Source organism: Pteropus alecto, unplaced genomic scaffold (assembly GCF_000325575.1).
Source record: "Pteropus alecto unplaced genomic scaffold, ASM32557v1 scaffold53, whole genome shotgun sequence".
Classification (NCBI taxonomy): Eukaryota; Metazoa; Chordata; class Mammalia; order Chiroptera; family Pteropodidae; genus Pteropus; species Pteropus alecto.
The window spans coordinates 2,169,787-2,186,497 of record NW_006434366.1 but is presented as its reverse complement, the minus strand read 5'-3'; the positions used below and the strand labels follow the sequence as shown (position 1 = coordinate 2,186,497).

Here is a 16,711-nt window from a genome sequence, read left to right as displayed (position 1 = left end):
TCATTAAATGCTCTGAGAGTCTGCCGCCTCCCACAGGGCTGGAGCTGGGCCAGAAAAGGAGCTAACATCTCTTCACGGCCCAGACCGTCTGTCACACACCCCCTTCCCTGGACACCACATGGCTTTCTCCCACTGGGTTTAGGCTTAGTCCATTTCTGCTGTTACATGGAAAAGCCCAGAAAAGAGAACAACGGGTGGAAGACAAGAGAGGAGAACACTCCCAGGCAATAGCATCTTGGAAAATGACAGAAATAAAGTGTAAAGGCTTTGAAAGTGTGACTTTCTACTCGAACGCATCTTGTACATTAAAATTAGCAAATTTACTCATCAAAAATTAGAGTCTTATATAAAATCTTACATGGTTTTATTTAATTCCTTTAGAACCTCATTTGGCAAGTTTTTTTTTTTTTACATGGACTCTTCTTAAGAAAAAGTTTTAAATCTATCCCACTCAAATAAAATAATTATCTTTAATTCGAGATAATCAAACAATTTAAAAATGCAAACCACCAATCAAGCAGCTAATTGTGGTGCGGGCTCTGAGGCACCTTGCTTTAAAATGGGGAAAAAAAAAAAAAAAGACTATAGATAATTGTTCCATAATTTCTTATAAAAAGCCCTCTCTCCCTTAGCAACTGGCTTTTATCCTGTTCATATTCTGAACAGTTCTAGAAGTTGTAGTCAAGAAAAATATTTTTCCTTCAGGATCGTAGCACAGCCACGGAATGCAATCCTAGTAGGAGCAGAAGAATCCACTGACCACAATCCAAGACTCACGGAGACCTGGCCTTCATCCTTGAACCTCATTGCTAAGCAAGGTCTAAGAAAAAGATGCTATGGATATGAGGCAGCTGTGCAGGAGAGCTGGGCCTCTCTGTTTTAGGAAGCTGCACTTCCCGGGAATCTAAAAGGCCTCTCCTGATTCACAAGGCCAGGAGCTCAGTCCTCAGCCAGAGCCATTTAAACGCCAGGGCCGCTGAATGGCTTCGGCACCTCATTCAGGAGCAGCACCTGTCAGTTCTCAGCCACAAAGAGCAAGTTGTGGTCTCTCCCTCTGCTTCAAACACAAACCAGTGGAAAGGTCCGGGCCTGGCACAGCAGCACAGCTTCCCCGCCTTTCGGCGACTCACCAGTTTCTCTGACTGAAGGCGGGGATGCTGGTCAGGCTCTGGTCGCTGGCGGGATAATACTGCGCATATGACGGGCGGGTGTAGGGGACTGATGTGCGTTTGTCTTCCTCATAGCTTTTCTTCGCTGCTTTTTTCTCCGCCTTGGTCAGCTTGTGATCCTTTCGGTTAAGGAGCAATGACTCATGCTCAAAAGGCTCCTGGGGACACAGGAGGATGTTGATTTAATTACCAGTCTTTGTGCTAACATGGCTGATACACAGTGAGCCTTATTTTGAAACTGAGACAGGGCTGGCTGTCTCCAGCAATAGCAAAGAGCAGATCCACAGGCAGGTTGACGGTCTTTTTCTCAAGAGTGTAACTCACAACTCTAACCCAGCGTTGGCTTTAGACAATCTAAGGCTGCCTTCCACATCAAAAGGATGGGAGAGTTCAGAGAAGTAACAGACTACATTTTTAGAACTTGCCATCCTTCTTCTTGCTAGGAAAAAACACTGGCCAAATTATTCCACATGGCTGACCTTAGCACTGGTAGGACCAGACTAGGGATGGGGATGGGCACTGCATGCGGGGAAGAAGAACCACTTGAATTCGTGTTGCCTGCATGAAACAAAAGTTCGGATGATGAAAACAAGCTTGCCAGACAAGGCTCCCTTGCTGGAAACGGACACACTCGGCATTACATGCATACCAGGTTCTTACCTTGGTGATGAGGTGAGGGTACTTCAGACAGGCAAGTTGTAAGACTGGCTCCTTGATCCCCTTTACGTTCAAGGATGCTTGGGGGGCTGGCTCCTTCTCAACAAAGTGCAGTAGGTTCTCAACCTCCTTCCGGGTAAAATTCAGCATTGGATTGAGATCATCTACCACCCGATCTAGAAGAAGAAGACGTGGAGAAAATCGGCACGTGGCAAGGAAGACTGCAAAGGCACAGCTACAAAGATCAGCAGGGAAAAGAGAGGTTGTAGGTAGCATTATTGTCACTAATATCTAAACCACGTTAGGCCATTCCACATCTGAAAGTCAAAGACCATGCTTGAGGTCCTGGTGAAATGGAAATTTAAGAGAAACCTGCATAACTAGCTCAGCTCTCATCATCAAACCCACCTTCAACAAGCTGAGGTCAAATCCCTCTGAAGCAATAATTTGAACCAGAACGAGATGGGAGGAACGGCTGGCTTTCTATGACTGAAAGCCTATCTGTGTCCCCATATCCTGCCCTTCCGCTCCCCGCTTGACACAGAAGGATGGCAGCCTGTATAAATGTGCCTCTTCCGAGCCTGAAAGATGGCCCACCTGACATGCCCTGCTTGGAAATCTGACGGTCATAGATCTTCTTTTCGAGGGTGAAATCAGCCACAAGGCGGTAGATGTGACAGGGCTTTTTCTGGCCATAACGATACACCCGACACACTGCCTGAGCGTCATGGCAAGGGTTCCAGGAAGCATCAAACACCACCACGCGGTTGGCACCGATCAGATTCACGCCCAAGCACCCGGCCCTTTAAAAACACAAGCCGACAATCATGGAGCCTTTAGTTCTAAGGATGGCTTTCAAATTGGTTTTACCTTCTGTGACTCCTTCCCTCACATCATGCTCTTTGTCCCAAGCACAACGTACTGGAAGAGTCTGCTGTCCTGATGATGAATAGCAGATGTCCTCAAACACTGAAAAGTAGGCCCTAAACGTCTGACATGGGGGTGCCCACCCGCTGAGAAAGCCCACTCTCCACCCTCCATAACGAGTAAGGGCCCTGCGCCCTGGCCCCAGAGTGATGTCACCTGGTGAAGAGAAACACCTGCATACAGATGTTTCTGGTGCACTTAGTCTAAGCTTAGGAGAATGACTGGCTCATACTCTATCAAGGGCATTCTGATAGCGGGAGGCAGCAGAGACGTCAGGCTGCTTGGCATGAGACAAACAGTGCCGTGTATAGTTATACTGCACTTTCAGCCGTGTACAGTTATACTGCACTTTCTGCTTCTTAAAACACCTTCACATTCATCACATCGTCTAAGCCTCAGAACACTCCTGAGAGAAAAGCTAATTATGACCACTGCTAACGAATGTCTCAAAGAACTTAATGACGATGTCACGACTGCCCTTCTAACACGACCTCCTTTTGATGTCCTCTCTCTCACCTCGAAAGCAAGCCACAAACCTGAGCAGATCTCTTCTAACAGAAATCAGATGAGCCTTGGGGTACCAGCCCATGTGGCCAATCACCCTGGCCACAACCCATAGCCCTCTGACCTCCCCTCCCCAGATCCACTCACCTTGTGGAGAGAAGGAACAGCCAGGTGGTGAGGTTGCTGGGATCATTGAACTGATTAATGAGCCGCTCCCTCTCAAAGGCAGGGGTGCTACCATCCAGCCCTAGAGCAGAAGGAAAACCACAAGAAATGGAGAGACGGGGACAGGGGTGCACAGCCAAATCACTGGGTGAAGGTGTTTTAAAACCCAAACACATACACACACCCCACAGTGCTCAGATTCTACCGCCTGGGCATTCCAGGGGTCCACCATGAAACCCAGGCATCTATCATTTTAAAATACCCCCAGGGGATTCTTATGTGCAACGAGGATCATAAATTATGTTTCTTCCTTTAGTATCTTGGGTCAATTCTAAGGCCAAGGTTTCTAGACTTTAGAGTGCATAAGAACCCCCCTAAATGTATAAGCTCGGTCGACACTGGCTCAGGTGACCTCTCTGCCTCAGTCCCAATGAGAGCAGGAGGACCAAGAGGCTTGTGTTTTGATATGAACGATGTTCCTCCACCAGGAATCTGCATTATTATCAAGCTCCTAAGGCTAAGAACTTGCTATAAGGAAACATAAAATGAATAATACGGAGCTGTGAGATGGGACATCTGCATAAAAAGGGGGAAGCTCAAAGGAGAAAAGATAACCTTTAGTGAAGAGGAAACACAAATAAGTGAGGGGGGCTTGCTGGTCACCTCTGGGAAAGCAGAGAAAAGGGTGTGAATACCACATGGAGAACTAATCACCACAGCTGTAGGAAGCATCGGTTTAATTGTCCGGTGTTACGGCTCTCAGTCAGCCCTGCAACCTGCCTTTCCAACCCGAGTTCCCACGAGTTCCAAGCACGGCTCAGCACTGACTCACTGGGCAAGCCTATAGTCAACGCAGGGCTCCAGGCCAGACCCTGTGCTGCGGGGTTCCTCACCACCCCCCGAACCCCCATTTCCCTAACTCTTTCCTTCAGTGCTTCTCAACAAGGGTGATTTCTCCACCCTCCACCCACAGGAGGCATTTGGCAATGCCTGGAGACATTTTTGGTGGTTATAATCTGAGTGGATGCTACTGCCATCTAGTGAGCAGAGACCATGCTGCTAAACGTGCTAGGATGTGCATGCCTGTCCCCCCTGCCCCCCTCCCCCAGCAGAATTATCTGGCCCAAATGTCAGTATCTGGCCAGTAAGTGCCTGAGGTCAATATTTCTCAACCTTTTTTTTCATTACCACCCCTTAAGGTACCTTTTAATACATTTTTTACCAATTACCATGCCCCCGCCCATGTAATTTTAATATCACAGATATATAGTATGTTTATTTACTATACGCATATTTGTACCTTATACTTCAAAAGTTAAAATTTTTTTCATCCCCTAAAGAACCAATTTTCACCCTTTATGGATGCTATCTTCCCCATAGAGAATACATGACCTCGGCTTGTGTTCACTCTGTTACTTCATCCTAGAATGACCTTTGGGCCCCCCTAGTTCTGTAACTTCAAAGTCTCCCCATTTTTTGGAGTCTAGTGCAAGGCCCGTCTCCTCCAGGGAGGGTCGTCTTCAACCATCCCCACCATGATGATTATGTCCTCCCTAGAACCCGTGAGGGCAAATGATCAGGGACCCTTTGTCCTCGACTTGTCACGTCTCAGACGAAGACAAGGCCTAGGCTTTTTACTTCTCTGCGCTCCCCCTGACTCACCTAAGCATCCAGCCTGCAGCCCAGGGCCTCCCCGAGATAGTGCTCGCCCCCAGTATCTCCCTGCTCCTGGCTAACCACAGTCCTATGCATCTGATGGAGATTAGAATAGAGAAGAGAGAGAGAAAAGGAAGCCTTGAGCAGACCTTGCCAAGGCTCCGGGAACAAAGCAGCAATGAACTCACGGAAGTAGCTGACATTCCGCACCCACTTCTGTACTCCCTGCCCCTCGGCACCAGGTGGAGGGGGCACTTCTCGTTTCCCCAGGAACTCCTCGATGAGAGCCAACGTGGAAAGGCTTTGGCTGAAAGGAACAACATTTGACTCAGAGGCTCCCAGACCCAAGGGTACCTCGTTCACTAACAGGCCCACAGTCACGTGGAGCCCTCTGACGGCGGGAGCTCCCACCACCTACACCCCTGTAAGAGGGGACCTCACCGACAACCACCGAGGATACACCCCCAGCTCATCACGGGAGCAGAGTCAGCCACACACTTATTACCACCATCCCACTAAAAAACTCTGCCCTATGACTTCCTCTGCTGGGAAATTCTGGGGTTTAGCTCAGTGCGTAATAACGAATAACATCAGCATGAGAAAGCAACAGGGCACGAGTACACATCAGATCCAACTACAGGCCACGGGCAAGATCAGGGGTCTCACGGGGGCAAAGAAGCACCGGCTCCTTCCAAGTTATGCATAGCCAGTCTCTTCTGAAGTGATCCACAGAACCAGCAGGCTCTCCCCAAGTTAGAGCCACTGCTGTCCTCTCAGAGCGTGTCACACATGGGAACACTCACTCCGAAGCTCCCAAGCCAGGCTCCTGCTTAGCACTCAGTGAAGCATAATCTAGTCAGAACAAAGGAAAAGCGAGCTACTTTATGTCTGTTTTCTTGAGGAGTCAAGTCTGATGGGACTCAAAGCTCTGGCCAAACTGAGAATGTGACTCTGGAACAAATCACATGACTTAGCTGGCCTTACATACAAAGTTTAACTATTTAAAAAAAAAAAAAAAAAAAGGCCAGGAGGGAAAGAAGCAAGACCAGGGGTCAGCAAATATTTTCTGTAAAGGGCCAGGCAGTAAATATTTTCAGGCTTTGCAGACCACATACAGTCTCTACTGCATCTTCTTTCCCTTTTTCTTTTGAAAAAATCCTTTTAAAATGTAAAAATCAGCTCTCAGGCTGTACAAAAACAGGCCACTAGCCACATCTGGCCTGGGCCACAACTTGAAGGATTAGTCTACAATCTGCAATGTTAGCCTCGGGTTTTAAATTGTTCTCTGCAGAGAAACTGCATTGGACAAAAAAAAAAAAAAAAACTCCAAGAAAGAGACAAAAGGCAAGGTCCTCCCAAGAAGCACTGGGTTGCAGAAGCATGCAGAGAGAAAAGGGGGCCGGTGTGACCCCAGACAGTCTCGCTCTGCGGGGGCTGAGTCACTCTTACCAGAGACACATAGCATCACTCAGGATTTCTCTTCCTACCTGAACACGAGGATCTTGTCCCCAAGCTTCACACTTTCCTCGATCAGGTGGAATAGCAGTACCATCTTGGGCGAGTTCTCTAGGACTCCAGTCTGGTAATTAGTCAGAAGGTCCTTGGCCTGCAGGAGAGAAGTGAGGGAGCTTGAAGCAGGCCCACGGCCAGATCACCAGAAATAGAACTGTCGCCCTCATGGGCAGGCCCTGGAGTTCCCCGCACGGACCTTGGCAGTGTGCTGCACTGGGCACCCCCACCCGCTCCCGCGTGGGCCCCACGCCGGTCCCTCCCAGCGGTGCGATGTCCACGGAGCACTGCCTGACTCACCCATTCGTACGTGACAATGTTGTTGCCTCGCTCCTGGAAAGGGTTGAAGCCGACCCCTTGTAGGAACCTGCTATTGGTTGCCTCTCCTATCGAGGAGGCCAAGGCACTGTCCTCGCCCTTGACTTTTGTCCCCTGCGATGGGCAGCGGGCACTCGTTCCCGCTGAGCCAAGCTCTTCCACATCCAGGTCCTGCTCGTTGGCCAGGCTCTCCTTCTGAAGGGCTTCATACAGCACGTCGGGGTGATTCCAGATCTGAGGTTCAAGTTAGAAGAGAGGTGGCATGGGGCAGACGACCATGTAACGGTGTCCCAGGGAGTCTGGAAGCTTGCCCTTGACACACGCACACCTCCCACAGCACCAGCACGCACCATCGACCAAAGAGTAAAGTGTCCCCAACCCCCTCAGAGTCAAAGAGCCTGCACGTTCGTTTTCGCTAACCGACTCTGACTGCCATGACGCATGGATGGGAGAGTTCACACCAGGGACATGCCAGGACGCCGGCACGTGTCACAAGCCTGTGCTCTTATTCTTATTCAGCAAGCATGCTCCTATTCGCTGGGTGGCTACAGTTCACTAACGTATGAAACAAAACCGCTCTCTCCTGTGGACGAATGTGGCTGGCTTTTAGATGACCAACCATAGGTCATTTCGGGGACTATTCCTGGCAGGAGTTGAGATTCCCGGGGAGGGGGAAGGGGGCGGGGAGGAAGAGTGCACTAGCATAGCATCGTCCTCACAGAGCATGTCTGCTTTAGATTCCTGGCCCTGGTCTCTAGGATGTAGTTACGAGAGAAATATTTGGAAACTCCATCTGTCCCCAGACACACACCTTCGGCTGACTTATTAAAACAGTAAGTCAATCGGGAATAATGCCCAATGGGTTGGCCGAGAGCTGCCAAAGAAAAGGTCCCTCGTGAGGCAACAGAAAGCGCTTGGCCAGGTCACAGACAAGTCAGGGTTTGCCAACCTGCTCACGAGGCTTAGTGCTCAAGATGCCTGGGCCTTGATGCCCCCAAACCATTTGGCGCATTATCGGGATAAAAGAGGTCTCAGTCTGATTAAACACAGAATCCAAAGGAAGGAACCCCTACTAATTTGACTGAGCTACGTAGGTTTCGAATCCTGATCATGCTAGCAGTCGAAAACGCTGCCCCACAATGTTCCACCATCACTCCCTTTTTCTGAGTAAAATCATCAGTGAGAAAGGAAGTGATTCTTCAAGTTTGGTATAACGAGTTGCGCAGGTGAGTTGCACAACCACGAGGGACCCCGTGAGCATCACCGTCTATGCCTGGCATCCCTAGGAACCGTGCAAACTCAGCCAACACATCCCTCCTTGGAGCCCCCAGGCCTCCGATGCAGGGCACCGAGGCGGCCCCTCTGATTTAATCTTCCTTTATCAAGGACTCCCTTGGGCCCTGTGCATCCTAGTCTGTTATCTCGTGATTCTCTGGGGCCTCAACACACCTTGCAGCACACACAGAAAGCCTTGAGGGGGTTCAGCCCCAGCCAGCCGCTGCTACCACAGTCTCGGAAGCGGTCCATGAACTGCGTGTACAGATCTCGCTGGATCCTGGAGAGCCGCACCAGGATCACATTTTCTTCCTTGGCAGGGAGATGAATCTTCAGCACAGTGTGGCCTCTCCTACGAAGGCAGAGGTCAGAATCGACAAGGCAGTGGGGCCAGCAGGGGTGAGTGCACGGTGAAAACAGGACCCTGCATTTCTGCCACGCCCCCTTCTTGAGGATCTCCACATTCACAGCAGCCTTGCAATGAGGGCTGCTGCAGCGACCACCAAGAGGAAACTCACTTTAAGGATGAAAACTAAAGCAAGAGGCAGAGTGGCCTGGCCCAGGGGAATTCCATGTTCTTACTCCCATCCGGGGCTGCTTCTCTAAGCTTTCTCCACGTATGCCATCGCAACAAGGAAACACATGGAGCCTAAGCTACATGTACTGAGAAGCTGATACGGCGAGGCCAGGCCCCTGAGAGCCGCCACTTCCATACTTTCGCCCCAGTCAGCAGAGCCCAAGCTCTCCCTTGCTTCTCAGCAGGTAAAGCAGGTATCCCTAGTAACTACAGATTAAGTTTTGAGAGAAGCACTTCCAGGCCAAACAGTCGGAGGACTGAAACAGTATCTGTCCTCTGCTAGCTATACAGGAAACGCTCCTGACAAAAAGGGAAGTTTCACTATGGCCCGAGGTGGAAGGGTGGTCCCTCCCGCGGTGGTGCCTCCCGTCAGGGTGTACAGGCTCTGTACACCAGGGCCCTCCGAGGACTTGGGAATGAGGCGGAGGCTGGCTCACCTCTGCACGAAGCCCTCCAGCAGGCTGTGCAGCACGTGGCTGCGGTACCGCATGAGGCGGACGTCCTGAGGCGTGCTGTCGATACACTGCCCATTCAGGATGGGGCGCTCGAACATGTTGCTGAACTCCTGCCGGGTGCCGAGGAAGTCCGGGCGCACAAAGTCCACCATGCACCAGTACTCGATGAGGTTGTTCTGAAGTGGGTACCCGGTCAGCACCACCCGACGACGAGAGCGAATGCTCTTCAGGGCCTGCGAGGTGCTGGCCTGGCAGTTTTTGATGCGGTGTCCCTCATCACAGATGACCACATCAGGGCCAGGGCGGCACAAGGCCTTCTCAAACTCTGGGGAGGGAAGAGGATCCGGAGTCAGAGGGTGACAGGACCTGGTCTTAGTCAACAATATGAGAAGTAGGGGTGTACCCTGGAGGAGAAGGAAGAAATGAAGGAAGCAGGAAAGCAAGAGTCAGCCCCCGTTGGTAAAAGGGAGCCAGCCATTCAGGCTCCTGCGCGTTTGGAGGGACACGTTAGCCTGGCCTGTTGACTCTTGAAGTAAGTATCTCTTCCCTCTTTCTTCTCCTTATTTTTTCCCTTTTAGTCTAAGAGTAAAACTGACTTGCATTCCTGGGGTTAATAGCAACTGGGCGGCATTCAACATGACTCTACACGGCACCAGCCTAGGATTAAAAATGAGCCTGGATGAGACAGCAATAATCCAGACACTTCGGGTGGCTCTTGCCACTGTCAGTCACATCTTGATGCCAGCAGAGGGCTGGCTAGTGGGAGCTAGCTAAAGGACAAGGACTTCCTGGAGTGACCTGCCAGTCATTGCTAAAAGGCAAGTTCTTCCCAGCTTTGTAACAGAAACCTAAAACAAACATAACCTCACAGGTGAAGAGAACTATAAAATGCAACAGCCTCTGAACCCTAAAAATACTCTCCCAAATAGGCAAAGGCCCCTTAGAAAAGGGAGCAGAACTACGAGAGGAATGGCTTTCACTAAAAAAACCGGGATAATTTTTTTTTTTACAAAGTCACAAACAATATTATTATTACTCTGTAGCTCAGTGACTTATTTTATAAACATTTTCTTCAGGCTGTCTCAGAACATCCCTCAGTTACTCTCCCAACTGTTCCGAGGGAGAAACGGGGCCAGAAGGGCAGGGCCGTCTCCTCAGAGCCAGTCTGTGGCGTGGCCTAACCAGAAGTCCACGGCCTGCAGAGAGAGCAGGACCTCTGAGAGCCAGAGGTCACCCCACCTATCTTGGGGACCGGGATTTCCGCTACAACACAACACAACTCACATCGATAATGCTTCACCTGTGGCAGGTGCTACTGCAGACACCACTTTTTGTCCCGAGACACCGCTAAGAGCATTCCCAGGGTAGGCTGCCCACCTCTTCGAAACTCCTGCTGTCGGTCTTCCTCATCCAGATCAATGATGACCGGGTGAGAACGTTTCTTGGTTTTCTTCGGTCTACCTGTGGCAAAGGATTTCTTCAGGGTGAGGAGTCTGTACATTTCGTACCCCATCAGCAGCACCCCACCCTCTGACACCCAATCAGCCATCACTTTAGCACGGGCTGCCGTTGTCCTGCAAGAGTGAACAGAGAGAACACGTTATCGCGTCCACCGCTCCCGGAGATGAGCTCCTCACGGTCCCAGCCGCGCTGACTCCTGCGGCCACAGACTTCACATGGCAGCATCACAGCACTGGCCAGCTGCCCAAGGACTGTCCCAGCCTCCTGGAGATGCTAACTGCACTGAAGATGGACTGGGTCACTGATGGTTAAACAGCAAAAACAGAAATTCAATAGCACCAGGCAAGCAAAAGCGACAACCCCCTTGGATGTATGTGCATGACTACAAGTCTATATTTGAGAGAGGATTTCAAGCTATTCCCATAGTAAATACAAGGTACTAAAAGCAAGGGCAACATTCTGCATTTCACCTGCTCAGGCTCCAGGGAATAAAGAGCCCAGGACAGGTAGTAGCAAAGAGTTAGCAGCGGAGACAAGATGACACTCAGCACAGTCCCCTCACTCCTAAAAACTGAGCCCTGGCTATATTTCATTAACTGCATGTGAACTAACAGTCCTGAAATCTAAGAAAGAGCAGCTGGTCAGTCACTGTGAGGCCACTCACAGTCCCCTAATTTTGATGAGCATGACCAAACGTCACAAAAGACAGCCTCTACGGAAAAGAAAGTCTGCCTTCCCAGCACCCCGTCAACAAGGGGAGAACACGGATGGCTGGCTTGGATCAAGAAACAGCTTTAGATTTTTGGAAATCGGGTTAACTCCATGGAGTGGGAATATAAATAATTTTATTTAAATCTAAAACAAAAAAGGGTTTGCACCTTTCGGAGCTTAGAAGTTGTACCATTAAAGGTCAACGATAGATTGGTGCTTAAAAGAAGGAACTGGAGAACTGATGAGAAAGGTAACAGGAGAAACGATAAAAAATGGAAAGTTTCATTTCATCATGTGGAATTTTACTACTGTACACGTGGAAAATGTGACCATGCACACAGATTTTTCAGGATATAAAAGCATCCTCAAGCACAACACAAGAAGTTTCCCAGGCTACGTAACTCTGACTTTACTGAAAAGGTAGGTAGAGAAAAGATGAGCAGCAGAGAGAGCGCGAGGGACACATCAAGAAACCCAAGGAATCTGAGAGGGCAGGACACACACCCAAACAGACTGCCCTGACCCCGGGTCCCGGGGAGAAGTCTAAAGGGAATGGGCACGAAGGAGAGGGCAGGCCACCTACTTGTGCTCATCATTCAAGATGTGGACTTTAAAGAACCGAGGCTGGATTTCCTCAGGCTTGTTGTCAGCTGGAAGGGCTTCAGGAGCTGGGAGCCACATGTTGAACTCTGCCAGCCAATTCTGAAGAGTATTAACCTGTCAGAGAGCCAAGTCCAAAAAGACAGTTTTAAGGAACTAGCCCAGAGTTGAGCTCATCCAGCTTTTTAGTGCCCAGTAAGGCATTTCTTCAGAGGAGTGACTAAGGGGTGCCTTCCCAAACTCTTACCGGCACAATGGCAAGGACAGTTTTGGCTGGCGTGTGGCGGAAGAGGACGTCGACGAAGGAGATCACTTGCAAAGTTTTCCCCAGACCCATGCTGTGGGCCAGGATACAGCCAAAGCCACTACTGGTCTTAAACCTCTCCAGAGACTCAACCAGGTTATCATACAAGAACCGGATCCCGCCGATCTGACAAGGGACACACAAAGACAAATGTCAGAAGGGCTGGCAAAGGCCAGTGCTCCAGTTTTACTTACTTTGGAATTAATTAAAATTATGTAAATGAGCAAGTACTACATCAGACAGCTGGTGTGGACGGCTACAGTCTATTGGCTGATGATGGTCTTGGACAAAACACAGAAGAACATTCACCTGGTACAGTGGCCCATGCCAGGCAAGAATTGGTAGTGCCAAATTCCTGACAGGGTTTTTCACTCAGCCTGGCCTGGCTGCCCTTGGCTGCCCATTCCACGAGCAGCAGTTCTGACTATGAGAGCTCTCATGGTGAGTGACCTTTGCCTTTATGGAACTTCCACTCACGGTCCTGGTTCCAGGCTCTGGGCAGCACAAACTACTCTGCTCCTAACTACTTCCTAACCAAAGCCCTGCTCTCCAGAGAGCGTCTCAGTCAGTCTTGCAGATCTCACAGGAGGCTCGAGATTATTAAGCCAAGAGATCCAGCACATTCTACATGATAAGGCAACCCTGAGGTTTGTGCCTTCCCATTTGGCAGGAATCCTGAAGCATCAACTGCTAGGAAGATGGACCAGGCCTTTCCAATAGCCGCTCGTGGTACCAAACAAGTACTTCAGAGGCCGTGATGCCAAGGACCACCAGCCAGCGATGTCCACAGCAAGGATGCTGAAAGGAAACGAAGAGGCGTCGAGATCAGCTGTACCTGATGAGGTTTCACCGCCCGTGCCAGCTGCGGGGCCAGGAAGACATTCTCCTCCTCCGGAGGGTGGTTCAGGTTGACGAGGACCCGGCCCAGGGCATCGCGCTGGTTTAAGACGTCATTCACATGGGTGCCACCCTTCTCCTCTTCCTCATCGTCCTCACTGACGGACTCACTGCTGTCCACAATGTGCAGAGTGTCCTCCTCCCCGGAGCTCAGTTCGATCACCTCTGAGACAGCCAACAAAACAAAACACAAACAAAACCCAAGGGGCAGAGGTAATTTACTGCCCGTTGTTACAGCAAAAGATCACGGAAACAAAGGCAGAACTGTCGTCCCTCATAAAAATTTCGATTTTTATTATTTCTCTCTTCCAGCTTCAAGTTAAGACAAGAGAGAAACTTACATTTACCACGACGACTCAGGGAGATTAGTCAGTCAGACTTCAAAGTGAACAAGGAAGGACTGACTCTCCTCTGCTCAGAGGTGCAGCTAATCTCTCAGGGTGAACTTTGGGTCAGGAGCAAGAAAGGGCACCTCCGGCTCGATCTTACCATCGCGACTGCTTTTTTCATCCTCGCTGCCACTGCTACTGTCCAAACAAATGACTTCCTGGGCCAAGACTCGAGGAGGCAGTTGGGGACCATCGTTTGCTCTTAAGACAATTTCCTCTATGGAAAGGAAGGTGGAAGAGAATGTCAAAATCACAAGCTCAGGTCAGGAGCAAGAAAGGGCACCTCCGGCTCGATCTTACCATCGCGACTGCTTTTTTCATCCTCGCTGCCACTGCTACTGTCCAAACAAATGACTTCCTGGGCCAAGACTCGAGGAGGCAGTTGGGGACCATCGTTTGCTCTTAAGACAATTTCCTCTATGGAAAGGAAGGTGGAAGAGAATGTCAAAATCACAAGTAGCTCAAACGTTATTTCCCAGAAGGATTCCCCCCCCCCCCCGCCTCCTTTGTTGCTTTCACCGTCACTGTCCCCCGAGGAGAGAAGTAGAGGGCTTCTCAAAAGCCTCAGCTTTCTTTCCAAATTCCCTCTTCTCCTCACATCCACCTGACCTCTAAAGGTCCCGATCCCTTGGCATGTTAAGATCCACAGTTAAGCGGGAAAAAAATCTAAATAAGATCAATTTGAAAAGTACGTTTTTATCCATCTTAACTTTTAAAATGAGATTCCTCTGATTGTGTGCTCTCAGAAGCTGAATGACTCGCAAGGATTCCTGAGAGGTCACGACCTTCTTGCAGATGTGTCCTTGACCACAGTGCTGGCCGAGCACCTCCACCCCGCCCCGCAGCACAGGGCCTTTCCTGCCACCGCTGCTGCTCACCGGGAAGAAACTCCAAAGGGACGGCGGGAATGGGGGCTGCGTAGTCCTTCCTCTGCTGCTCCAGGCGTTTCCTTCTTTCCAGCTCTTCCTGCTGTGCTGCTTTGGTAACTGGCTCCAACTGATCCTCCCGGAGCAGCTTCCTAAACGTTAAATGAGAGCGCGCCCGGGCTCGCTTGAGATGCGGGCAATGAAATGTCAAGCAACGGCGGGAAATCATCACTGCCGAGCTCAGATTACTGAGGTGGGAGAAGCCATATCGGTCCCGCTAAATCCACACAATGAGCAAATTAGAAAAAAAAAAGAGGGGGACTTCAAGGCTCAGGTGGTTCTGGGCTTATATAGTTTTCATATTATTTAACTTCCTGACAGATGCCCCTGCCGACGCATCTCTGCGCGTAACGGACCAAGAGTAAAGTACAGCAACATGTGATTCATAAAGCTGAAAAGCAGTATTCAAAAACTGAGTTGGTAACTGGCAAAGTAGGATTATGGATAACTATACATCCTTATTTCCTCAACTTAGAGAAATAATTTAAAGTCATCATTATGTTTAAGAAAAAAAAAAGATGAGGGTAGGGGAGAGAAACACATCGTTTATCTCCTGCCAACAGCGAAACTGCCGTCTGGCAGACGGAGGGGTTGCTGGGGAACTGAGTCGCTAAGGATGTTCGCATCTGCTGATTTCTTAGCTCAAGGAGGAAGCCCTTCCTTGGACCAGACAGTCCCCTGCCAGCCGAAGCTGAGGTCTAAGAAGAGCAGAACTCAGCTTCTTTTATCTCCTCTTGTTTTGAGACATCAGGAGAAAATAAAGGAAGCAACGGAGCCCACCCAGAGCACCCTACGTCCCCGGCAGTGCTCGAGTGCCACCCACACCCGCCCGCACCCTCCGACGGCCCGGCCCCGGGGTCCTGCGCTGCGCCATCACTGTTCACTGGGGCACACGGCTTCCACCCCTCTCCTCGGGAGAGAGGGCTTCCCTGCTCAGACCAGGCCTCTGCTACTGACCGCCTCGGACGAAGGCGAGAGCTCTGCTCCCTCCGTGCCCCTCCTCCCCGGAGCACGGCTCACCGTATGTTCCTCCTCATGTGCGAGGGCTTCTGAGCTCTCTTCTTTTTGGGGTCCTCGGAGGCTAGGCTCTTGCCTTGGTGGCGCCTAAGCTGTTCTGAAGGCTCAGACTGAGATGAGGTAGTTGAAGTGCACCGTGGTGGCCGCTGCCCATCTTCCCCCAGCTGGGCGCACTCAGTGCCACACATGTCCTCCAGGGATGGGTCTGAAAAGACAACGGGAAAGAGGTGCCAGGGACCAACTTTCACCGGGTTTTGACGCCAGACACATCTGGGTTCAAACCTTAACTCAGCAACTTGTTAGCTGGTCATCTAAGGCAAGTTACTTACATAACTCAGAACCTCAACAGACTTGTCTGTAAAACGAGACAAAGGGATGCCCACGCTTCAGAGCTGTTGCGAGGACTTACCAGAGGCTCACGGAAACTGAGAGCCATCACTCCTGCTATAATTTAGCACTGCGATCAGAGTAAGGAGGCCTCATGGCCTTGGACTGCTCAGAAAGGGACCGCTGGGTTCCAAATACAGCTCACACTCACTTGTATGACTCTAAGCAAGTCTCATCCGCCAACAGGGAGGCAACTCCTCCTTTCAGTGCCTTGAAGTGTTCACTCGTTTAATTCAGCAATCATTTAACGAGGGCTTAAAACATGGCAGTCACTGTCCTAGATATTTCAAGGAATATTTTATATAGGACTCCTTCCCTTCAAGGAGTTTGTTTTCTAAACAATCTGATTAAAAAATGGGCAGAGGACCTGGAGAGACATTTCTCCGAAGAGGACATACAGATGGCCAATACACATATAAAAAGATGCTCGATATCACTAATCATCAGAGAAATGCAAGTTAAAACCACAATGAGATATAGCCTCACACCTGTCAGAATGGTCATCATCAATAAATCAACAAACAAGTGTCGGTGAGGACGTGGAGAAAAGGGAACCCTCGTGTGCTGCTGGGAGGATTTCAAATTGGTACAGCCACTATGGAAAACAGTACAGAGGTTATTCAAAAAACCAAAATTCGGACTACCATATGAAACTACCATACCTACTCCTGGGTATTTATCCAAAGAAATCCAAAACACTAATTTGAAGAGATATATGTATCACCATGTTCGCTGCAGCATTATTTAAAATAGCTGAGCTATGGAAGCCACCTAAGTGACCCGTGACAGACAACTGGATAAAGAAGA

The 16,711-nt window shown here is 49.9% G+C and overlaps 1 protein-coding gene across 3 annotated transcripts in view; it reads right to left on the bottom strand.

Moving 5' to 3' along the window:
* RAD54L2 (RAD54 like 2) overlaps positions 1–16,711 on the bottom strand; it is a 54,163-nt gene that overhangs the window by 7,909 nt on the left and 29,543 nt on the right. Inside the window, exons 2-17 of one of the 3 annotated variants that reach the window (XM_025044839.1) lie at positions 15,521–15,722; positions 14,453–14,592; positions 13,875–13,991; positions 13,124–13,350; positions 12,232–12,414; positions 11,968–12,101; positions 10,590–10,786; positions 9,195–9,537; positions 8,355–8,532; positions 6,888–7,139; positions 6,566–6,684; positions 5,228–5,385; positions 3,405–3,504; positions 2,424–2,629; positions 1,830–2,002; positions 1,131–1,327 (exon numbers count right to left, since the gene is read on the bottom strand). In XM_025044839.1, coding sequence (XP_024900607.1) covers positions 1,131–1,327; positions 1,830–2,002; positions 2,424–2,629; positions 3,405–3,504; positions 5,228–5,385; positions 6,566–6,684; positions 6,888–7,139; positions 8,355–8,532; positions 9,195–9,537; positions 10,590–10,786; positions 11,968–12,101; positions 12,232–12,414; positions 13,124–13,350; positions 13,875–13,991; positions 14,453–14,592; positions 15,521–15,722 — 2,926 coding nt within the window. Of the gene's footprint in view, positions 1–1,130; positions 1,328–1,829; positions 2,003–2,423; positions 2,630–3,404; positions 3,505–5,227; positions 5,386–6,565; positions 6,685–6,887; positions 7,140–8,354; positions 8,533–9,194; positions 9,538–10,589; positions 10,787–11,967; positions 12,102–12,231; positions 12,415–13,123; positions 13,351–13,674; positions 13,807–13,874; positions 13,992–14,452; positions 14,593–15,520; positions 15,723–16,711 lie in introns of those variants that run through there. The other 2 variants (XM_025044840.1, XM_025044841.1) reach the window with 2 other exon arrangements.